We start from the raw sequence: 24,692 nt of genomic DNA, 5'->3' as shown, positions 1-24,692 counted from the left end.
TCCTTAAGGTGTTTAATTAATAAATTCACCCTTTTAATGCTGCATCTTGTCGACACTTCCTACATTTTTTAACAATATATAATGTTATAGTTCTTATATATCTTGTATCAACGTATTTACAAGTTTAATGAATACCTTATTTTCATGTGCTTTCCTCCGTTCTTTGTATTCTTTACTATCATTCCTTGACTGTGTGATGTAATGTTCCTTTTCAGCATCACTCATTGAATTCCATTTGGACCTCACATCTTTTGTCACCTAATATAAAACATAAACGTTTCTTAATCAATACATTAACACTAAATACTACTCAATGTCAATTTCATTTTACATACCGAACCGCTCTGTGTGCCATCTTCCTTCATCCTTTTGCATTCGGCCATACTGTCAACATTTAAAATTTGTAATCAATTTAAAGTTTATCGATACTTTAATCCAATTACCATTTCAACAATAATAACAAAAAGACATTGATACTTACTAGAAGTACATATATCCACCCTTTGGTTGCTTTCGAGTCTCGGCCTCAATTTCAAAGTCATCTGCTCCACCAACAATTTTCCAACCCATTGACTCCATTTTTCCTTCATATATCAGTTTACGCAAATCAAATTATTTTGTTACATACACTTTATTCAATATACAAATATAGATAATTACTCTTGTGGTAAAACGGTTTTCTTCAAAAGAATTTGAATGGCCACACCAAAATGTGTCGGCACATTTATACAACCTATAATATCATTTTCTACCTATAATATTTAATAAAAGTATCGACATTTATATTTTTCCTTGAATATCACTTTCTACCTGCAATCGGTCCCAAATGCTTCTTTACTCCAAAACCCCAAACAACACATAAAAACCCTATCGCGATTACTGTAATAATAAAAAATTAGGGTTTCGACAACATACTTTTCGATTCGACTGCAACAACAAACAAACAAACTTCGCTTTAGAAACGCCTTCTGAAATGCAGCAACAATTTCGCTTCGATTTCAAAAACTCATCCGTTCTATCTATTTTCAGAGGATATTTAGCTTATATTTTCATCGGATATGTTATTTATATTTAATCGATACAAATACAAAAGTGTCGATACTTTTATGTCAGGTGTCGATACTTTCGAAAGGATAATTACCTATTTCTTTGAAAGTGTCGATAATTTATTACACGTACTTACGAAAGTATCGACACTTTCAATATATCCGGTATCACTTTACCGGTTTTATCATTTTGATACCGGTTTTATCATATTTTTACCTGTTATATCGTTATGGATCGATATATTTTTTTTAAAGTATCGACACATTATAGGCGCTAAAACTATTTCTCTTTTAAATTTACAAAGTGTCGATCCTTATATAAAGTATCGACACTTTTAATATATTCGGTAACGTTTTACCGGTTTTATCATTTTGATACCGATTTTATCATATTTTTACCTGGTATATCGTTTTGGATCGATACATTTTTTAAAAGTATCGACACTTTATAGGATTTAAAATTGCTTCTCTTTTAAATTCACGAAGTGTCGATCCTTATATTAAAGTACCGACACTTTAAATGTATCCGGTAGCGCTTTACCGGTTTTATCATTTCTATACCGGTTTTGTCATAGTTTTACCTGTTATATCGTTTTGGATCGACACATTTTTAATTTGGATCGACACGAACCAGTAGCACAATTTTTTAATATTTCTTCATGACTTAGACCTACTTTTATAAGTATGAACACTTTTATAAAAATGATATATACTTTTTTTAAAGTTATGTAATTTATGTTTCAATTTTTTTTAATAGTGTTTCATGTTTTCCACCTACAATATTAATTTAATAATTTCATTTACACAAAAAATTATTTGATTGTTTTGATATTTTATAAAATATTATTTAGAATTTAAATTTAACAATATTAACCAAAGATAATAATAAATATATTTTCACAGTGAAATAAGTATGAACACTTTTATAAAAAGGATATATACTTTACAATATAACAGGTAAAAATATGACAAAACCAGATTCATTATGACAAAACCGGTAAAATTTACTTGATATGTTAAAAGTATGGACACTTTTATAAAAAAGATAGATACTTACCGATAACCAAAGTTTACCGGTTACCAAATTTTTTAATAGTTTTTCATATTTTCTACCTAAAACATTATTAGTTGTCAACATAATAGGTACCGCTAAACCGAATTTATTAAATACATTTTAATGTATCCAGTAATGCCGTATATTAGCCGTATATTAACCCACCTTTTCTGAGACAATCCCCCACCCATCTCGTGTCCATACCTTACACAAATCAAGGTAAAAAAAATTGATATCCGAGGAGCAATTAAAGGAAATGGGGGGCAACATATTATGGGATGAAAAAAATATTAATAAATATTTAAGGTTAATTCGGTTAATTAACTGATTTCGAACCGAATTAATCGTTAACTGAATTCTAAATTTTTTTTAACCGTTAACCGACCGAATTAATTCGGTTATGTCGGTTAACCGAATTAGTTCGAAAATTTGAACACCTCTAGTTTCTTGCAAGGAGTTTGTCATCAGTTCCATCTGTTAATTGTTTTAACAAAGTATTTTAGAATTAGCTGCTTTATTTTTGCTCTAATTCATTAGAATCCAATCAAGAAGCAAATCCTTGAATAGATGTTTCAATTCAAAATGGTGTTTGCAATATTGCTTTATTTTTTTTTTCAACCTAATTTAACTCATTTGCATAGTAATACAAACTCATTTTAACAAATTATTTATAGTTTTTCTTCCATGATCAGAGTGAAGCTGTTAAGAAGATTGTAACGTTTATGAATGCTTATTCAATAACCAAAGATAGGGGGTGTAGTTGAGTGGAGTTGAGTTAACAATGAAGGATGGTACTAGTACTACTCCCCTGGAATTAGAAAAAAAAAAAGGCCCATAAGGCGCGAATTTCTGTTATTCTTGAGCCAGAAGGAGAAGAGAACGGTGACATATTGCCAGAATATGAAGGCATCAATCAAATCTGCAACACAACCAAAACTCGCAATAAGTAGAACGATGAATGATAGACTCTGCTCACTCTCACATTTCTTCAAACCTCTGGTACAGAGTACTATAATCATTTCTCCTTTAAAAACACAATTCTCAGGATGATTTGGTTACCACAATTAGTAGGAGTAGAAGAATCGCAGAGATTTTGGAGCTTGAAGCAAAATGTTCCCTCTACCGCAATAGTTGGTTGCATCACAATGTACCTGCTTCAATACAATCATGAAACGATATATTTGTTTATTTCTAAGGAAAAAGAAGTAGGTAAGCAAACCAAAGAACACGGAAGTCCAAGGGAAGAAAGGATATAGCTTAAGTATTCTAGCAGAGCCTCGCTCGTATCTTTCCCCATGAAACAGCCTCATCCGGAGTCACTCCCATAGTACGATTTGCATGGACAGCTTCACTTTTCATGGCTCTAATATCTGCTCAAAAAGTATCTACTGAGATTATCGTATCCACAATCCTCAAGAATTACAGAAAATATTTAGTTTTGTATTTAAGAACAATCAACACATCAGAGTGGTGCAGTGGAAGCATGGTGGGCCCATAACTCACAAGTACTACAATCGAAACCTAGCTCTGACATTTTGTTGAAGGCATTAATCTTTAATTTTGCAATTTCTGGTATCAGGTCCAATGAAGAACAAGCTGCCATAAGTTAAATACCTCGGGTTTTTTTTAACATCTTTACTTCTGCTATATTGGAAAAGGCAGTCAAACATCAGGAGATAAGAAGTAGATATTTACCCCCGTGAAATAAAAACTTTTGGTCATGTTATCCATACTTGAGAAATTTGGAGAGCCCGAATTGAAGGGAAGACTATTAAGGGCATGGATGGAGGTTGCTATAAGCATTGAAGATCAATTCAATAATTGACACTGATAAGATGGGGAGTAATATTAGGACTGTTGATGCATCTGTTGTATGATTAATATTCCTCTGACTCTGAGGTAGTCGGTGGATAGCCAAGTTTATAAATCGCAATATACCTATGTTACTAGATAACAAATAAATAAAATTTTAATTTGTGAGTGGGACGATGCTAAGTAAAAAGGTGGTGGTTGCCATCCTGATATATATTCAGTGTTAGGAAAGTGAAAGTATTCTCTCTTTAAAATACCTTACTAGTGTCACTTTGATGTCCCAAACTAACCCTTTGGCGGGAACTGGGGAAAGGAAGATAAAAAGAAGAAGAAATCAGGGGGGAACCCTAAATCCAATACCTGCAGGCACCAAATCCCAAGTTGAAAGATGGGGAAGGACGAGGAGGAGATGCGTGGCGAGATCGAGGAGAGGCTGATAAACGAAGAGTACAAAATTTCGAAAAAGAACACTCCTTTCCTCTACGATCTCGTCATTACCCACGCACTCGAGTGGCCCTCTCTCACCGTCGAATGGCTCCCCGACCGCGACGGGCCCCCCGGAAAGGATTACTCCGTTCAAAAGATGATCTTGGGAACTCACACCTCGAGAACGAGCCCAATTACCTCATGTTGGCTCAGGTCCAGCTTCCCCTCCAGGATTCCGAGAACGATGCTCGCCAGTACGACCACGACCGGTCCGACCTGGGCGGTTTCGGATGCGCCAGCGGCAAGGTCCAGATCATTCAGCAGATTAATCACGAGGGAGAGGTCAATAGGGCTCGTTATATGCCTCAGAATCCTTTTGTTATAGCCACTAAGACGGTCAGTGCCGAGGTTTTTGTGTTCGATTACAGTAAGCATCCTTCGAAGCCGCCTTTGGATGGGGCTTGCAGTCCTGATTTGAGACTTAGGGGCCATAGCACGGAGGGTTATGGGCTATCTTGGAGTAAGTTCAAGCAAGGCCATCTGCTTAGTGGATCAGATGATGCTCAGATTTGTCTGTGGGATATCAATGCCACTCCCAAGAACAAGTCTCTTGATGCTATGCAGATCTTCAAGGTCCACGAGGGTGTCGTCGAAGATGTTGCTTGGCATCTTAGGCACGAGTACTTGTTTGGTTCCGTTGGGGATGACCAATATTTGCTTATTTGGGACCTGCGAACCCCATCTGCCACCAAGCCTATCCAGTCCGTAGTTGCTCACCAGAGTGAGGTGACCATCAATCAATTTCTCATTCCCTTTTTTATTTTTTGAATGTAATTTGTGTATACATGAAAAAAAAAATTCAAGCTTTTCTGATAAACAATTGTGACCTTGCTGATTTCTTTTCTTTCCAATTTAGTTAGGCTGAATAGTACTTAGGATTTCGAAAAGGAATTCACTCAATAAAGAGGTACAAAGTGACCAAAACAACATATGGACTCAACAATAATATTTCTTGTTTCATTTATCCTTCCTAGTTTAGTACCATTTGGTTCTGCCTTTGATTTCTGTGCTAAATATTTAGACATAAAATTCTGATGAATAGAGTATATTTTTGGTTTATATATGCTCTTATCGGAATGCTAGCAGGTTGATAAGTTCGATAATCGATACTGAAGTGAAGTTTGGCTCACTTTGTTGTTTGATGTTGTTATTTTCATTCTTATAAAAAAAATATGATATTTTCATGTTATCAGGTCAACTGCTTAGCTTTCAATCCCTTTAATGAGTGGGTTGTGGCAACGGGTTCTACTGATAAGACGGTTAAGTTATTTGATCTTCGCAAGATCAGTACTGCACTCCACACCTTTGATAGCCACAAGTAAGAAATTCTATGATTACTTTTGTGGATTCATGAAATATTTCTATTTTTCCTTTTCCATATATAAAGCCAGTTTGAGTGTTGAATATATGGTTCCATTGTCTTTGAGATTATTTTTTGTGGAACTCTTGAAGATGTTTTAATAACTAGTCATGAAGTTGAACTATGTAATGATGTGCACCAGGGAAGAAGTTTTCCAAGTTTGGTGGAATCCGAAGAATGAAACAATCTTTGCATCCTGTTGTCTTGGTAGAAGGCTCATGGTTTGGGATCTTAGCAGGTGAGTAACTCTTGCCAAATGGTGTTCGGTTTTCTTGATTGAATCTAACCTTTTTTGCCAAATGGGTTTGGTATTTGAGTTGCATTGATGATAACTTTTTTGCTCCAGAAGATTGACTGAATTACCTAGCTAATATTTTTTTTATGCAACTACATTTTGTAACCTCATAGGCATTGCTAATATTGTTGGTCATTCGAATTTTGTTATGCAGGATTGATGAACAGACACCAGAGGAGGCCGAAGATGGTCCACCCGAGTTGCTCTTTATTCATGGGGGTCACACTAGTAAAATTTCTGATTTTTCATGGAACCCATGCGAAGATTGGGTTATTGCTAGTGTAGCTGAAGATAACATCCTTCAAATATGGCAGATGGCAGAGAATATATACCTCGATGAAGACGATGTACCGGGAGACGACTCTGCCAAAGGTTCTTAAATGTTTTTTTTTTCTCCCCAGCATGAGGGGAGAACCAGCTGGGTTAACCCAAGAGGTTGACAAATTTAGGAGAGTAAATTTAGCTCGCCTTCATATGTTTTACAGCCGTGTTAACTTTTTTTAACTCAATCTTTTTGATCCCATGTGCTGAACTGTGACTGATATTAAGTCCATGAGTTGTATTTCACTATTTATGAGCATTAGTATCTTCTTTCTCTCTCTAAATATTTGTTGATATGTTACTATAATCTTTTAAAATTCTGGTGATATAATTGAAGCTAAAATAGAAGTTCAATATTATAATTGAAGAAACTGAAAGTTGAGTGTATAAATGATACATGAAATCGGTGGTATATCATAAAAAGGGTAAATTGCACATTTAGTACCTAAGCTATACAATTTTGGTTTGTTTTAATACTTAAACTTTTATTTCTTCAAAAGCATACATAAAGTTCAATTTTTGTTTCATTAGTACCCGTTAAGTTTTGAAAAAAATTTGAAAATCTAGTTACTAAAACGGACTACAACTGATAATTTAGATATTAAATGCATTATATTTTTAATGATGGGATACTAAATGAAACATAAAGCTAAGCATTATATATGATTTTTTTTAAAAAAAATAAAAATTTATTTATTAAAATGTATCAAAACTGATAGTTCAAATATTAAATACGTAATTTACTCTAAAAAATGGTCCTAAAGTTATTGTTAGAGGTGGGTTATTGATATTTTCAAAGTTGTACATAATTTAGCGCACTGGGCTTTGTCCCGTTTCTGTTTGAAGTAGAACATCTGCTTGTATTGAGATATATCTATTTAATGATACAATTTACAGTTAAATGGATGAAATCATTTTATCCTCAAACAATATATCGATATCAAATATTGATCATAAGAAACACTTGGTCCCATGATTGATGGATAAAATTTGTTCCATATGGGTGGTTTGGATCTTGGCCCATACTTAAGCTACGACCTCTTAGTTTAGAATCCTGTATAAATAGGCCGTTCAACAAATATCATGTATGGATTTCTGGTGTTTAGCAGCTCTTCGAGTAATTAAATTCCAGAAAGCAGGGAAGGCAATTTGGTTTATGCAAAGAATAAGAATATCATGTAAACAACTTTCAGATTTATTGTGTTCATCGGAAATACCATAACTAGAATATAAATGAACATCATCTCATCTCATGTAATTATAAACCAAATACTATGTGATACAAAAACATTCCAAATTATAAGAATACAATAACGTGCAGCACACTGTGACATGTAACCTGCACCAAACAAAATTATATATGTGGCAAAAACGGTGCTTCATAAACAACATAAATGCAAAACTGTATAATTTGCAGATAAAATTGTCACCTCAAATGAATATGATCATTTATCAATGGTAGCATTGCAAAGCCTGCCTATCAGTAGGACGCAATTATTACCGATCATGAGCGCAACGTGCGGATTGAAAGGAAGATATATGTTAACTGATGATCAAAGTGTATCGAGTAAAATATAGTTTGTGGCTTGTGATTAATGTAGTTAGGCTGATTCAATTACCCATCCGGGGTACATTCATTTAATAATGTACCCAACTACCTATCAGTAGTATTCAGTACTTCAAAGAAAATATGAAGTACCACTACTTCATACAACTGTGATTGGATCGGACATTTTACATTATTATATTTCAAATAAAGTAATATCCGCATTCTTGCTTTCATTTTACGGAAGAGAAAGGGTAAACCCACGACTCTTTACCTTTTCAGCTTTTGGGGTGAAGATGACTTTAACCACCTCAAACACCTCTCCAATGGGCTTTGCAGCATCAATCTAAATGCCAAAGCAACAATACCTGAGTTGAGGTAACCATGCCAATCATCTATTGCATAACCAAATGGTTCTGACAGATTATTACCTCTCGGACTTTCCCCTTGGCCTTATAGTACTCAATTACAGGAAGGCTGGACTCGAGAAACACTTTGAATCGCTTCCTTATTGTTTCAATGTTATCATCTTCTCTTCCCTTCATATCGGAGATAAGGACAAATAGTTTAAACAACATAAAATGGCACAAAAAAAAATGAAACTAAGAAATCTTCTAATGTAAATCATATGCATAAACCCATAGAAAGAGAGACAGAAACAGAGCAAGAATTGAATAACCTGGTTTCTACTCAGAAGACGCCTCTCCATCTCTTCTTCAGGGCAATTAAAAAACAGTACAAATTCAGGCTCAATTTTTGTCTGCAGAACCACCAAATGTTGGCCATGTTAAATACCTAACTGAATACTGAGAAGACAAGGTAAAACCTACCCAAGGGAACGTAAACTAAAAGAATAAATATTGGAACCGAGAATGATAATACTTACAACAGCTTCAAATGCTGCACGGTTTTCCTCATTACGAGGAAAACCATCAATAAGGAACTTGTCATTACCACTTTCCAGCATTGCTTTTTGGAGAAGCTTAATTGTGACCTCAGAAGGAACAATCTTTCCTTCTTTGATCATGTTTTGAATCATGGTTCTGTAGATCACAAGAGAGCATGTATTAAATATGATGATTCAGAGAAAGGTGGCATGTAGGAAATGGTTCAAATGATGAAATAATACTCAACATGCAAAAGGTTAATATGCAAACTGGTCAAAAATTGAACAGATCTACCCCAAAACATAAATATGCAACATAGGCAGAGTAGAAAACATGCAGTTCAGGTTTAGAAACCGAAAGAGAGAGGTTGATATCAGAAAACCATACAGATCTGAAAATAATTTTGTCTAATTTCAAGAGCTGAGGGTAAAAACCGCAATCATTTTCAATGAACACATCTCATGTTTGAAATTGAAGAGATCTCCATAGGAACAGCCTACACCAAGCAAAAACAACGATATTCAATCATTACAAACAAGGTTTTTCTTTTCTCAAAGCAATATTACTAAAATTTCCTTTTCTAGATTGATGCGATTCCAGATTTCAATCATGTTTAAAGATAAAAAGTAAATAAAATCTCCAGAATCAGCTAGAAACCAATGTACGGGTAATCTTTTCAGGCATGATTTCCATACCCATTCTGAGAACCAGACTTAATTTCAGCTCGGAGGAGATCTCCAGCACTGAGATGGGTGTAATGAAAGTGTTCCACTATATTTGTACATTGGGTACCTTTTCCACTGCCAGGGCCACCTGATCAATAAACAAAACAGGAAAAAAATTCCTCAATAGTTGTAATCATTTACATACAATACGAAAATGTAAAACTACCAAAAGACAAAATAAAAAGGAAGACGCCGCTTACCCAAAACAAAAACAACCTTGGGCTTTTTGTCGGCCAAGCTAGCAGTGAGATCCTGAATACATACGTAATGATAAACTGATTTGGATAGAAAAAGATGCAAATGCATGACAAAGGATGTACGAATAACGGAATAAATTCCATCGTCGCATTACCTTGTTTGCAACATCAACTGCTCCCATTATTGAATAAACTAGCTTAGGTTAGGAGCTCGTTTAAACCTACATAAATCAGAAAGAAAGAAAGAAAGAAAAAAAATTATAAAAATTAAGAAAGGCAAAGAAGAGATCTGAAGTATAGCAAGTTGATGCGAGGAGGAGGAATACAAAACATGCACAATTGCACATTTAGATCGGATTCGAATTCCAAATTCCACGTACAGATGGAGAAGATGAAAAGAAAAATGCGGCAAGATCGTAAAGAACTGAATTTACAGAGATCAAAATGGCATTGTAAATGGAAATCGAAGGAAGAACGATCAGATCAGATCAGAGCAAATACAATGACAAGAGAGGATTAATTTGCAAGATAAGTAAGAAAATTACCTGAATTGTTATTTTTTTCAATTGAAAAGGGAGGAGGGAATGGAGCTGTGGAGGAAATTGAATTTGGAGGTGCGTCTGCCTTTGATATGGGATTGCTTTTCAAAGGCTTTTACAAACTTTTGAATGAACCCTTGCGATCTCCATCTACCAAATGTGGCTACCTTCAAAATTACACCTTATGCTGCGACAGTGAATATGACCTGACCCCGTTTAATCGATCAACATATTTATGTATTTATTTTGAAATAATTTGAGGTTATTTAAAATAATATATTTTCATAATTTTTTAATCGGAAATAATGCACATTCCTCTCGTAACATTCGAACTTAAATTCTTTAAGAATAATAGCATTTTCTTTTACCATTAAAATCATAATTCAATTAACATATTTATTGTTTCGAATAAATTGTATTCTTTTAAAGTTACAAGATTATAATGTGGACTGTTATTAAGAATTAGACCCTGTAAACAAATATATCAAACACAAACGAGGGTACGTTCATGTTCGTTTGTTTAATTTTGACCAAACAAATGAAGGAACACGAAAAACTAAACTAACTAAATTTTTTGTTCATGTTTGTTTATTAAAAAATGTAGTTTGTTCGTGTTCGTTAAATGATAAACAAACACAAGCGAACGAGCGTAAACGGACACAAATAAACGGACATAAAATTAATTGGGTTTATATTTGAAAAGAATTTTTTTATTTCCAAATAATTTTAGTATTTATATTTTTTAATTGGTTTGAGTATTTTTTTTACTTTGATTTAAAATTAATTGAGTTTTAAATGTAATGAATTTAAGATTAAAATTTATTAGGTTTTAATATTTTAAACATGTTTAGAGATTGAGCTGAATATAAATGAACAAATATAAACAAACGTAAACGAACAAATTGTCGAATGTTCACGTACGTAAATGAACGAACGAACCTTTTATTTGTGTCATTTCATTTAATTAAACGAAGTTAAAATTCTGCTCATGTGCATTCACTTAATAAATAAGTGAATTTTTCGTAAACAGTTCACGAGCAATTTGCTCAAGGTTTAGTTCATTTACTGGACTATTAAAAATTGAGAACAAATAATATTTAATTTTTTTAAATGTAAATATTCAATTAAATCATTAAACTTATATCGTTCTTTAAGATTTAATAACGTAATTAATTCAATATTAAATTAATTCATAACAATCAATCGCTCAAATATTTTTATATATAATATAGATAAAATAAATTCGATATTCGATACTTTTAAATTCTATTTTTTGAACAAATATAATTGAAATATCAAAATAAAAGCTATTTTATTTATAGCGGGAAATAAAGGAAGAGGAAACCGAAGGCGTCACCGCCGACTTGCGTGTACTTTTTTCCCGCGTTTAGAGTAATCTTTATTATTTTATTTTTTGGTAAATAATCTAATATCAAATGGGAATATTGTTCTCAATATCATCGAGTCCACGATACAGAATCGATCTCGTCCCTTGCAGCCTTGTACAGTTCAAGCCTTTTAGCACACTGTTCTCTCCTCCCCATCAATGCTGGATCCTCGTCCAACATTTGTGACAGCTGCTTCGCCTGAAAAACACCCATGAACCCCATGCCAAAATTTAACACCGACTAAAATGTTGATATATATAGACGTTGCTAATGACATTTTACCTCTTTCTTTCCTAGCTGCGTGTAAAACCGGGTCAGCAATGATTGTTTTGCCTCCCTAACTTGACAGTAAACCACAGCCTTCGGGATTGTGTTCTTAAGTGTATCCGACACCATACCGATATACGAGGAAACATTTGACCCTATCCTCCGGAAATGGCCCTCGCCGTACCGGTCCGTAGATGCAGTAGGTTGCGGGTTTCCTCCGGGATTTCGTGCTACATCCGCTTCTTGGGGAAGCTTCCGGAAGAACTCGACTGTTAAATATGATGATTCCATATCTACCAACCGGACGGCTGTCTTCTTACCTTCGTCTCGAAACCTCTCCAAGGCTTCGTTAGCAGCTGCTGCAATATCGGCTTGCAGTCTGGGAAAGCGTTTTAGTTCCTGTTAATAGAAAACATCAATAGACATTCATCTATGGTACACCAGACAAACTACGTAAGATTAATTTTCTCAAAATTTAACCTGAGTTTCCGCTATAGATTTCCTCACAAGTTCCTTCAAGACAAAGTGAACCTGCATAAAAAAATGTAGATCAGCTAAAAGTAACGTAAAAAAATCAGAAAACTTGAAAAATTCAAAATAAATGTAGAGTGACTATTAAAGTAATAAATGAAGGATAACAACTTACAGCATCCACAGAAGCTTCAGCCGGGCCCCTGAAGTAACTTAATGCCCCATCAATAAGCCTGCGGTAACCTTGCTCGGGTGCTATCAAGTGTGGTTGATAACCATCTGCCTCGGTCACTACTCTCTTTACATTTTGGATAGAAAGATGGCGGTCAAAGGGAAGCTTCCTCAAAGCAGCAGGTAGCTGGTTGTCAAAGACTCCATAGATACGATCACCTCCAGGTCGCCTAATATATCAATGTCCAAAGGAGTTATTACACCATGTAATTATCACTGTTATAGCCCGGGGCTAAAATGGAAAGTGCAGACAACTCTAAAATTGTAAGTACTGTATGAATCTAACTCGAGGATGAATGGTTTTTATGATCAGACTAATAACCATGATTGAGAATGGGAAAAACAAAAGAAGTTATTAAAATGCTTTACCCTCCATCTAGATGCTCCTTGAATATCCGTTCAAAGGCACGGCAGACTTCCAGTACAGTGTATAGTTGAGCCTAATACACAACATCACAATTATACACAGAACATGAGGTAACTTATACAGAACTAGGAAAGGTATGCTACTAACCCCAGCATCAAGAGCAATAGGCCTGCCAAGATGATCCATCTCTGATTCAAGTTCATCAATACTTTTATTTATCGAATAAGTGATACTTGGTATCCGAGCCCTAATGACAGATTCCAAATGCTGAAGACAAGGCAACACTGTTAGATATATTCCCTTTAAGATTGCAGAAATCTAATAAAGTAAAATGTACTCAGTTTCAAACCTGCGACAGAAGTTTTGCAAGATACTCTGAACCCATTTTACTTGCTAAGTGACCATAGTCTGGACTAGAGGCAAAATATTCACGCTCCTTGCGTCTTGCCACAGTCATTTCCACATTTTTGTTTATATCAGCCTGTGAACGGTTCACAATTCCAACCCAAGGATGCACTAGCCGGTAAGATCTCCCTTCAAGTACCTTAAGAATGGAAAAGGAAATAAAACATGTTAGTAGACCAAATCAGCTACAATTAAAAAAACAAAGAATAGAGACACTCAGATAAAGTAAATATGGAATTTTATATGAACAAGAAAGAAAGCCAAAACTCACATCCAAAGCATTAGTCCCTTTGTCCATAAGGTCAAGCTTAGTTAACACCCCAAATGTACGATCACCTGGCATAAAAAAGATGCAATTTTCTCAAGGAAAAAAAGGGTGTAATATACTTCGCAAAGATTTGCATCAGTGCTAACGCTATAGTAAAATGATAATTTATACATACCAGAGGGGTCTACCTCCCTGGACAGTTTGATAGCATCCGAAGTTGCTATATCTTGATTAGCAGGAGATATAGCTAGTATGATACAATTAGGCTACAAAAAGCAAATTGATGATTCAGAATGCAAGGGAACATAAATAAGAAGCTTCAGATGAGAAAAGATTGTTTAATCGTGTAAGAGAGCAACAAAACATATCAAATTCCATAATAGTAACAGTAGCCGTTAGTCCAAGGATTGAATTCATGTAAGCAGAAACTTATACCCAAGTGAAGAGAGACATGGAAAGGGGTGAAATATTATTGTCTATTAACTAAGCACGGTTGAAGATGATTACCTTCTCAACATAAGACCGAACCATGGCTTCGATGTCTTGAACTACACTTTCCGACTGCCCCTCTAAAAAGAACAATGGTCCCATTCAATAATTGAACACAAAAGAATAACAATGAATATTAAAAAAAAAAACCCTTACCAACCGCAACTTTTGTTAAGCCCGGCAAATCAATCAGGGTTAAGTTCACAACTGTGGGAGGAGAATAAATGGTGTTAGCTAAATGAATCTTGACCGTTACTTAAAAGAAGAAATATAATCATTGATTTGTGATGACAAACCATTCGGAGAGTAGATACTGAGATGGATGGGAACGGGAGATATTTGCTTAGTCTTCCCTGTAATTCTCTCAGTTTCCTCTTGAATTTCATGACGGACCGCCCCTGCACCATGAAAGGATGAGCAAAATAACCTTCAATTTCAAATTAACCTAAGAGTAATAATCCATGCAACCAGAACTCGCAACTAGCGGGAACGAATAAAAAACATCAAGAAGGTTTTCTTATTTCCTAGATTGTCCATGATTGGAACAAAGGAAAGCTAAAAAAAACAAGGCAAATCCAGCTAAAAAAACCGAAGGCAAAGCAGAAAGGAAAAAAGGATTACCAAAATCAGTGAACCTTCTCCTGGGCAGATGAAGAAACTCAGCATACTCCTGCGACCCTTCTTCCGTCTTATGAAGCTGCAAGACCAAAGGTCGTCTCGTCACAATTCCTGCACCAAATTACCTTAAGAGACTAAAATTTAATAACTAAAAAAGAGAGAGAAAATAGGAAACTAACGAACCCGATCCTCTGGGAAGAAAGTCACGACCAACTATGCTCTCGAGCACCGAAGACTTCCCTGAACTCTGTTCTCAATCCAAAAACGAAACCCGGCTCATATAAGAAGATCGGATACGTCTACGTTCTTTGTTCAAAGAAAGATTGCAGAAATTCGAAAGACGTGAAAGAGAAACCTGTCCTCCGACGACGGCAACAGAAGGAAGAGTTTCCCAAAGCGAAGAGAAATCGTTATCGCCTCCGCCATAATCACCGAGCACCGTACAAGCTCGCTGGATCCTGTTAACCAAGCCTATCAAGCTCTCCATAGTGGTCATCCTTGACGGCGAACCTCGGAAGAAAACGATAAGTTGAAATCGGAAGCTAAAAGAATAAAAGAAATGAGCTCCTGCGTTCGCAAGCTGCGGTTGACTAGTAGAGGTTGAGAAAAGGGGAGGAACCAGAGGTTTTTAGTACGTGTAAATATATATAGTTGCTTTGTTCGGACAACCGTCAAGAATCGGCTATATATAATATAGTGCACGCTCCGCACCGTTTTGGTATTTTGTGTGTTTTTTTAATAAATACCAACTTTTTTTTCTTAAGTAAACAGATGTGGTACCCGCGTTCGGAGTTTTGAAGTTTGAAATTTCAATAAGATGGCCCGACGAAAGGCCTAGAAGGGCCGTTTGATGAAATTACAATTTTGGTGTTTTCTAATCTCAATATTCAAATGGGTATAAACCCGACATTCTTTCTTTCGAACGTGAAAATACATTAAAAAACAGAATAAATATTTTTTATAAGCAAAAAAGGTAAACTATACAAATGGTCATTAATGTTTGAATAAATTTCTTTTTTCTTTATTAAAGTTTCAAAACTAATGATTTAATCACTAACACATTGGTGTTGCAGTTACCAGGTAGCCACTTGAAGACGGCTTTTAGTTGTCGAGATTTTGATATGGGGATGGAAATAATCATACTCGAGAACCAATTACAGCACGAAATGTTGATGGATGAGATTTCTAGTCTCTCCTCCCCATCTTGCCGAAGCAAGGACCATAACAGGTTTAGCGATTTGAAATCTATTAATCTCGGTAATGCATTTGGATCTCTCGATCCTTCCCTGCTGTCTCCATTGAAGGGACACCAAATTTGTCAAAACCAACTCCGCAGCCTTCCATCCTCTCCGACGATGAATCCCTCACCATTCAATTTTAATTCATCTGTCGCAGTGACAGCAACAATAATAAATAGAAGATAACAAACAATGTTAGACAAAAGAAAGTTCAAAGAAATTATTCGATTCGATTCATTTTGTTTTGCTTCTAATAAATAGTGTGGGTTAAAATTGAAATCTTACAATATTCTTTAGTACTAAAATTTCTAGAATTTACAGAAATTTGATCAGATAAATCCATCGACTATGGTGGTACTATTTTTTTTTTCTTTTTACTTTTGTATTTTTTTAGTTTTTTTCCCTTTCGTTATTGAATCATCTTTGAATTGTTATTTTTCTTCCGCTCAAATCACAAATGTACCTCTCTCTCTCTCTCTCTCTCGATGTAGTAAAAACGTAATTTTAAAAAAACGTAGTAAAAACATATTAGTACATGCAATAATTACTGGTTTAGATTTTTTTTAAATAGGATTAATGTAAAAATAAGTATTTAGTATTTAAACGGGTTATTTTGGTAATTGTATTGGGATTGATTTTATATTATGTAATTGTAACCTAATTGTTATCATTACTGCTAGTAATAATAAAACAGCCGCTTATCGCTTCTGATGATATAGGTACTTTGCTGAATCTCGTTAAATCTTGTGTTTTTTATTTTTTTTTATTGTTCGTTTATTTCCTGTGGTACTTAGTGTGATTTCCCAACAAAGTTAATTTTAGGTGCTCAAAGAATTTTTTTTTGCTAAGAATAAGTGTTTAACGTTTTCAACGTTACACTTTTAAATGTATGGACCATAACTTTTATTAAATTTGACCGTTATCTGACACGACATATAAAATTTCAAAAAAAAACTTAAAATTTTAGTTAAGAAAACCCAAAATTGTTTCAATCATATCACAACTATCATCCACCACAACTACCGTCAATTGGTCGAAATCTCGATGGAGCACGACCGCTTGAACACCTAACGACCAAACCCCCATGTCTCAAGAACCAACAGCGAAAAATGAATGATTGCAACAACTTATTAATTCCGACTATGGACGATGATTTTAACGGTTCAAGCGACGATTCACCCATCATACACTAAAATCCGATTAGATGAAGTGACTAAAAGAAAAAGACGACATCCAAGGAAAAACCAACTGTGACTAAAGTGGGTAAATGGATTTTTAGAATTAGGGATTTTAGAGTTTTGAGGTTTAAGAAAAATTTGAGTTTTTAATAAATATTTTTTTTATTTTAAAATAAATTTTTTTATTTTTATAAAGTCAATTAACAATTAAAATTAACGACTAAATTTAATGAAGAGTTATTTGAATAACTAAAATTAATTTTGTGTATACTTTAGTCTCTTAATTTTTTATTAAACCTTTAAAATTTGTCATAGAGCCTAAGAAATCAGAGTTGTTGCGGGATTGTCTCAGGAAAGGCGGGTTAATATACGGCGTTACCGGATACATTATAATATATTTAATAAATTCGGTTTAGCGCTACCGAAAATATTGAGTAATAATAATGTAGTAGGTCTAAATCATAAAGAAATATTAAAAAATTTGGCAACCGACAAACTTAGCTTGTCGGTTTGTATCGATACAAATGAAAAATGTATCGATCTATAACAATATAACAGGTAAAAATATGACAAAACTGATCTCAAAATGACAAAACCGGTAAAACGCTACCGGATATGTTGAAAGTGTCGATAATTTAATATAAGTATCGACACTTTCTGAATTTAAAAGAGAAGAAGTTATAGCACCTAAAAAGTATCGAAACTTTATGAAAATGTATCAATCCACAACAATATAACAGCTAAAAATATGACAAAACCGGTCTCAAAATGACAAAACAGGTAAATAACTACTAGATATGTTGAAAGTGTCGATACTTTAATATAATTATCGAAACTTTTGGAATTTAAAAGAGAAGAAGTTATAGCGCCTATAAAATGTCGATACTTTTAAAAAATGTATCGATCCATAACAATATAACAGGTAAAAATATGACAAAACCGGTAAAACGCTACCAGATATGTTGAAAGTTTCGATAATTTAATATAAGCATCGACACTTTCTGAATTTAAAAGAGAAGAAGTTATAGCGCCTAAAAAGTGTCGACAATTTATGAAAATGTATCGATCCATAACAATATAACAACTAAAAATATGACAAAATCGGTCTCAAAATGACAAAACAGGTAAATAACTACCGGATATGTTGAAAATGTCGATACTTTAATATAAGTATCGACACTTTTGAAATTTAAAAGAAAAGAAGTTATAGCGCCTATAAAGTGTCGATACTTTAAAAAAATGTATCAATCTATAACAATATAACAGGTAAAAATATGACAAAAGATGTCTAAAAATGACAAAATCGGTAAAAAGATACTGAAATTCCAATTTGAGTTTGAATTTAAATTTCAATTTGAGTTTGAATTTAAATGTAAATTTCAGCTCTACTATAAATATTAGCCCTAAAACGAAATTTCATCCATCCAAAAAATAACTTACTCAATGGATGCATCGGGAGAAAACATCAAATTCCATTTCTAAGATAACAACTTACCTTTTTCAAATATCAACACTAGTGATAATGTGCATAATGAATTTGTTTTATTCATTCGCGTCGATACATGTTGTCCATAATGTATTTCCAAACCAAGTGCACGAAAAAAGTGTCAAGACATTTATAACAAGTGTCGATACTAAAAACATCGAAAGACATAGATATAATGTAATAGGTAAAATAACAATGTAACCGGCCTAAATATATCAGTTTTTGAGAAAACATATATACATAAAGTATCGACACAAATACAATAAGTGTCGATACTTTTTGTCCATCGTGTATTTTATAAACCAAGTGCACAACAAAGTGTCGATACATTTATAACAAGTGTCGATACTAAAAACATCGAAACACATAGATATAATGTAATAGGTAAAATAACAATATAACCGACCTAAATATACAGGTTTTTGAGAAAACAGATATACATAAAGTATCGACACAAATACAATAAGTGTCGATACTTTTTGTCCAACGTGTATTTTAAAAACCAAGTGCACAACAAAGTGTCGATACATTTATAATAATTTCGATCCCAAAAACATCGAAACTCATAATTATAATGTAATAGGTAAATTAACAATGTAACCGGTCTAAATATACCGGTTTATGAGAAAACAAGTATACATAAAGTATCGACACAAATGAAACAAGTGTCGATACTTTTTGTCCAGAGTGCATTTTAAAAACCAAGTGCACAACAAAGTGTCGATACATTTATAACAAGTGTCGATTCCAAAAACATCGAAACCCATAATTATAATGTAATAGGTAAATTAACAATGTAACCGGTCTAAATATACCGATTTATGAGAAAACAAGTATACATAAAGTATCACACAAATCTAATAAGTGTCGATACTTTTTGTCCAGAGTGTATTTTAAAAACCAAGTGCACAACAAAGTTTCGATACATTTATAACAAGTGTCGATCCCAAAAACATCGAAACCCATTATTATAATGTAATAGGTAAATTTACAATGTAACCGGTTTAAATTTACCGGTTTTATGAGAAAATAAGTTTAAATAATGTATCGACACTTTATTTATTTATGTCGATACTTTTTATCCATAATGAATTCCCAAACTATGTGCACGCTTAAAGTGTCGATACATTTATTAAAAGTATCGACCCCAAATACATAGAGACCAAAAATTATAATGTAATAGGTCACTTTACAATGTAATTGGTTTAAATTTACCAGTTTTATGAGCAAATAGGTATACATAATGTATCGATACTTTTTACATTTGTGTCGATACTTATGTCCATAGTTAATGCCAACCGATGTCTACGCATAAAGTTTCGATACATTTATAAAAAGTATCGACCCCAAATACATCGAGACCAAAAATTATAATGTAATAGGTCAATTTACAATGTAACCGGTTGAAATTTATCGGTGTAAATAGAAAATACGTCAACATAATGTGTCGACACTTTTTAAAATTACGCGTGTTTTTTCCCTTCATTATTTTTATACAAAACTCAAATAAAAAAACCCTAAAGGCATAGAACTCTTCCACTCCGACGGTGATGACCTTCAAATGGAGGGAGCCCCAGTGTATCAACATTGAAGAAAATCGAAAGTGACCAGTAAGTATCAATGTATTCATGTAATTGTTCTTGAAATGGTAATTGGATTCAAGTTTTTAAGAACTTTTAATTGATGACAAATTTCAAATCTCTACATTCTGACTGAATGCAAAATGATGAAGGAAGCTCATAATCATATTGACTGCATAGCCAATAAAATACCCTTTCAGGGTCCAAATGGTAAGATATAAATTGGTAAGACAAACTTTCTTTGAGGGTTTAGGGACTGAATCCCTACAAAGTAAGGAGTACATGATTGAACATTACATTAAATAGTTGTATTCAATTGTTGAAGAATTGTTTTTAATTTTATACGAATATAGTTGTAATCTTCAAACATGAACTCCTTACGTTGGAGGGATTTAGTCCCTAAACCCCCAAAGAAAGCTTGCCTTACCAATTCCTAGCTGACCATTTGGACCCCTAGGTTTTATTGGCTATACAGTCAACATGATTAACCTGGATAATCTAAAGTTGATGGCGGACGGAAACGATCGGTTCTAGAGGGGCAACTGGTGATTTTGTAAGTGGAATTAAAAATAAGTTTGCGATTAAATTGTTAAAAGTCGTAGATTGAATATTGTGGTTTACAATACTTAACGTACTGATAATTTGAATGTGAATGTAATTATGTATGAGATGAGAAAAGTTAACAATAACAATAGGTTGTTGTACATGTTTCTTATACACAGTAGGAGTCATATTGATACTTATGATATATAGAGATCGTTCTCTGCATTATTCCAAATGTCTCTAACATCATGTGCTGGACTGAATAACCATTCCATTTTGTCTTCAAAAAAATTCAGTTGAAGTAGACTGCGTGCTTGTATTCAAACCCGGCTTGACTTGAGGACATGTTAGTTTGTTATGTCCCTCACCGTTGCAGAACCCACATCGCCTAATTTTCTTCTCGACCTTGTTCTTTGTTACTTCTTTTCGCTTGCGTTGTTTCCGTTGAGGGTCGCGAACGTTGTTTAATACACTGCTCCGATTGACTGAATCATTCAAACCAAACGAGTTCTCAAAGTCTTCTATTAGTCTTTTCATCTCATCTCTTGCGGTTTTGAAAGACGAGTCTGTCTTTTATGCAACGTAGCATAACATACTTGCTATTGCACGTAGAGAAGCAAATCTTGCCATTTGCATTATTTCTGGAGGCACATTCAAATCAACAAAACTGGGTGCAGAAGCCTTCGTATCCTTAGTCCACCTACTTTGAATCAAAGACCCAGGCAAATATGTGTAATCCAAGTGCTTCAAAACGTGAAGTTGATGGCGACATGGAAGTCCAACGGTCTTGAATTTTTTGCAAGAGTAATTTAGGGTTTCAGTACGAGAATCAAAACTAATTTCAAATGTCCTATTTTTTTCTTTGTACTTTTTCAAATAAAAATATTGACATTCATCTGATAAGGACTGAATCTCTTCTTGAATCCGGTACAATGTCTCCCGTTGAAGTTCTTCTTGGAACACATAAAAAGATTCGCACGTAAAAATCTCAGAAGCATGACTTTCAAATTCAACCAGTTTTGTGATCTAGAAGGGCTTCGTATGGGAACTTAAGTAATCCACTTTCAACTCGTTCAGACGCATTATACTAATTCCATCTTCAATTGCACGAACAACATCTAAATAAGTCTTCTTGTGTTTAAGTGCAATTGCGAGTGAAGCATTCATAGACTCGTACCTTTGTGTTGAGCGAATATTAGCAAATAAATAATCGGTTAGATATGCTTGTGCCCATAAGTGCCGAGTATTTCCCTTCTCAATCACCCATGGATGATTTTCGACGTTGAATTCTGAAACAACTAAACGCCATTGAATATCAAATTCGTCGGTTGTCCACCAGGAAGCCATGCATTTTGAGAATGCTGCTGTAAATTTTGGGTCACCAATGTTATCTTGTGCATTCCAAGAAAGATGCTAAGAACATTATCTGTGCTTAGCATTAGGGATAATAGATTTGATAGCTCTCTGCATTGCCCTATCCCCATCGATGACAACTGAAATAGGCGATTTGTTCATCATGGCTTCTAAAAAATTATGTAGCACCCACTTGAAAGATTGAGACGTTTCTTCAGCGATTATGGCAGTAGCAAACACAATTGTGTTTTGGTGATGATTGACACTGACAATAGGCATAATTGGTCGACCATACAAATTATCTTTGTACGTTGTGTTGAACGCAATTACATCACCGAAGCATATGTAATCTGATCTCGATGTAGAATCTGACCAAATAAGATTATGCAACGCCCCTGATTCATCTACCGAGTATGTCACAAAAAACCCGGGATCCTCATGTTTCTTATAATCAAAGTAAGCAATAAGCGCATTCACATCTCCATCGACGATTTCCTTTGCTTTACCTCTTTGAAGTGCATTGTAGAGGTCTTTATGTGTAAATCCAACATTATGATAGTCCCTTGCCTGCTGCGTTAAATAGTTCATTACTTGTGACGTGCCAATACCGACCTCTTTCAATATTGTTGCCTCATCGATATCAGCCTTACTTACACCTCTATTAGAACGCATAAATGGTGTCATAGCAGGTGTGCACAATGCATGATTATATTTCTGATAAGACTTACTTATAACCCACTGATCGTTTGTATTTGTTGTTGTAACTATGACTCTAGCCTTGCATCCTGTTCTTGTGATTGGCGTATGAGCACGTTGACGATCAACGATATTAACTTTTGATTCTCGAAACCTTTTTTTCGAACAACAAAATTCTTGTGTCTTCACATTCCCTTCCATGTCAAGCCATGTTGTTCCCCGACGTGCACTAAACCTATATTCCCGTACGAATCCCTTGTAAAAGTATCAAGCTTGATCACGTGAAGAGAAGAGCTTACTAACCAATATGTCAAATTCATCAACATTATGTACTTCATGGCATTCATCGGTTGGCTTAACATTGTCTGCATCAGTATGATTCATGGCAAAAATTTTGTTGTGCAATTTCAGTGGTCCTAACAGGAGTTGATGGAGATGTAAGTAAAAGTTCATTGAATAACATATTTTCAGTTGTGCTTTCAATAGGATGTGGTATTGGTAGTGGTAGTCGAAGGGTGGGTACAATATTAAATTTGCAGGACATATTCAGGTATGTACAATAACTACAACATTCAATAACTTTAAAGTAATAGATAAAATTACAATGTAGGTGGTTAAAATATACTTTTTTAATGACAAAATTAGTAAACACAAAGATTTGTTTCGATACATATGTAAATATATGTGTCGATACATTTTCCAAAAGTATCGACCCCAAAAACATCGAAACAAATAATTATAATGTAATAGGTAAATTAACAATGTAACCAGTATACATATACCAGTTAATTATAAAACATGCCAACATAACGTATCGACACTATTATAATTTGTGTCGATACTTATTGTCTAGAATGAATGTCCAAACGACAGGCACGCATAAAGTGTCGATACATTTACAATGTAATCGGTAGAAATATACCGGGTTAATGACGAATAGGTCAATATAAAGTATCAACACTTTTTAAATTTGTGTCGATACACTTGTCCAGACGAGGTGTACGCATAAATTGTCGATACATTTATAAAAAGTATCGATCCCATCACAATGAAACCGATAATTATTAACAGGCTACAATGTAACTGGTAAAAATATACCGATTAATTAGTAAATATGTCTACATTATGTATCGACACTCTTTAAATATGTATCGATACTTTTTTTCCAAAATGAAAGCACAAACAGGTGCACACATAAAGTGTCGATACATTTAAAATTGTATCGATCCCAAAAATATCGAAACCGATAATTATAATGTAATAGGTCAATTTACAATGTAACCGGTTGAAATTTATCGGTTTTATAAGAAAATAGGTCAATATGAGTGCTACCTATTACATTATATAAGCGCTACCTAATATGTTATTGTACTTGATAATATTTCCGGTTAAATGCCTATTTTATTATATAAGCGCTACCTATTACATTATATAAGCGCTACCTAATATGTTATTGTGCTTGATAATATTTCCGGTTAAATGATATAACATAACCGGTCTAAATTTTAACCGGTCTAAATTTTAACCGGTCACGCCGTTTTTAGGCGCCGCACAGCAGAAGTACTCAGTTGTTGCTTGACTAGACATGGAGCGAGAAAGAGTGTGCACTAAAGCCTTTAGGATGCGTTTGGTTCACGGAATGTAAGATTACCAGTGAGAATAAAAGATTACCAGATAATAGGATTACTGGGAATGTTGTATTTTGTGTTTAGTTGGTTTAGTAAGAATGTAAGATTACCGTATTTGGTTAAAGGAATAAAAGATTATTGGAATGTATATTTTACCAAATTGTCCTTATTATATATTTATTTTTTAACAAGTTGAATTCTACTATAATATTACTATA

At 34.1% G+C, this 24,692-nt stretch overlaps 2 protein-coding genes and 1 pseudogene across 2 annotated transcripts; 1 reads left to right on the top strand and 2 right to left on the bottom strand.

Annotated features, from left to right (window-relative positions):
- The first annotated feature begins 4,189 nt into the window (after nucleotides 1-4,189).
- LOC120151367 lies at nucleotides 4,190-6,658 on the top strand (annotated as a pseudogene).
- A 1,324-nt stretch (nucleotides 6,659-7,982) lies between these two features.
- Nucleotides 7,983-10,401, bottom strand: LOC120151392 (UMP-CMP kinase 3-like). Its single transcript, XM_039163873.1, has 9 exons — nucleotides 10,275-10,401; nucleotides 9,885-9,950; nucleotides 9,733-9,784; nucleotides 9,503-9,620; nucleotides 8,807-8,963; nucleotides 8,600-8,680; nucleotides 8,352-8,459; nucleotides 8,175-8,266; nucleotides 7,983-8,118 (listed from the first exon to the last, which is right to left on the bottom strand). The coding sequence occupies exons 2-9, from the start codon at nucleotides 9,909-9,911 to the stop codon at nucleotides 8,109-8,111; spliced, it is 645 nt and encodes a 214-aa protein (XP_039019804.1). The 5' UTR covers nucleotides 9,912-9,950; nucleotides 10,275-10,401; the 3' UTR covers nucleotides 7,983-8,108.
- A 1,228-nt stretch (nucleotides 10,402-11,629) lies between these two features.
- On the bottom strand, nucleotides 11,630-15,413 carry LOC120151391 (dynamin-related protein 1E-like). Its single transcript, XM_039163871.1, has 15 exons — nucleotides 15,128-15,413; nucleotides 14,956-15,019; nucleotides 14,776-14,883; nucleotides 14,451-14,552; nucleotides 14,311-14,361; nucleotides 14,173-14,234; nucleotides 13,841-13,931; nucleotides 13,669-13,733; nucleotides 13,342-13,536; nucleotides 13,140-13,259; nucleotides 12,995-13,065; nucleotides 12,570-12,795; nucleotides 12,404-12,454; nucleotides 11,939-12,322; nucleotides 11,630-11,854 (listed from the first exon to the last, which is right to left on the bottom strand). The coding sequence occupies exons 1-15, from the start codon at nucleotides 15,266-15,268 to the stop codon at nucleotides 11,726-11,728; spliced, it is 1,860 nt and encodes a 619-aa protein (XP_039019802.1). The 5' UTR covers nucleotides 15,269-15,413; the 3' UTR covers nucleotides 11,630-11,725.
- Nucleotides 15,414-24,692: the final 9,279 nt, after the last annotated feature.

Source organism: Hibiscus syriacus, unplaced genomic scaffold, assembly GCF_006381635.1.
Source record: "Hibiscus syriacus cultivar Baekdansim isolate YM2019G1 unplaced genomic scaffold, ASM638163v2 tig00111053_pilon, whole genome shotgun sequence".
NCBI lineage: Eukaryota > Viridiplantae > Streptophyta > Magnoliopsida > Malvales > Malvaceae > Hibiscus > Hibiscus syriacus.
The sequence above is the reverse complement of the archived record's forward strand: the minus strand, read 5'-3'. Positions and strand labels throughout refer to the sequence as shown.

Excerpts from the sequence above, each read along its gene's own strand:
- LOC120151392 (XM_039163873.1), bottom strand. The coding sequence starts at position 9,911 with ATGGGAGCAGTTGATGTTGCAAACAAG. Across the intron at positions 8,460-8,599 it reads GTCTTCTGAGTAGAAACCAG|GGAAGAGAAGATGATAACAT; the intron begins GTTATTCAATTC and ends TCCGATATGAAG. Across the intron at positions 8,267-8,351 it reads CCAAGGGGAAAGTCCGAGAG|ATTGATGCTGCAAAGCCCAT; the intron begins GTAATAATCTGT and ends TTTGGCATTTAG.
- LOC120151391 (XM_039163871.1), bottom strand. The coding sequence starts at position 15,268 with ATGACCACTATGGAGAGCTTGATAGGCTTGGTTAACAGGATCCAGCGA. Across the intron at positions 13,932-14,172 it reads TTCGGTCTTATGTTGAGAAG|CCTAATTGTATCATACTAGC; the intron begins GTAATCATCTTC and ends TGCTTTTTGTAG. Across the intron at positions 13,260-13,341 it reads TTGCAAAACTTCTGTCGCAG|CATTTGGAATCTGTCATTAG; the intron begins GTTTGAAACTGA and ends CCTTGTCTTCAG.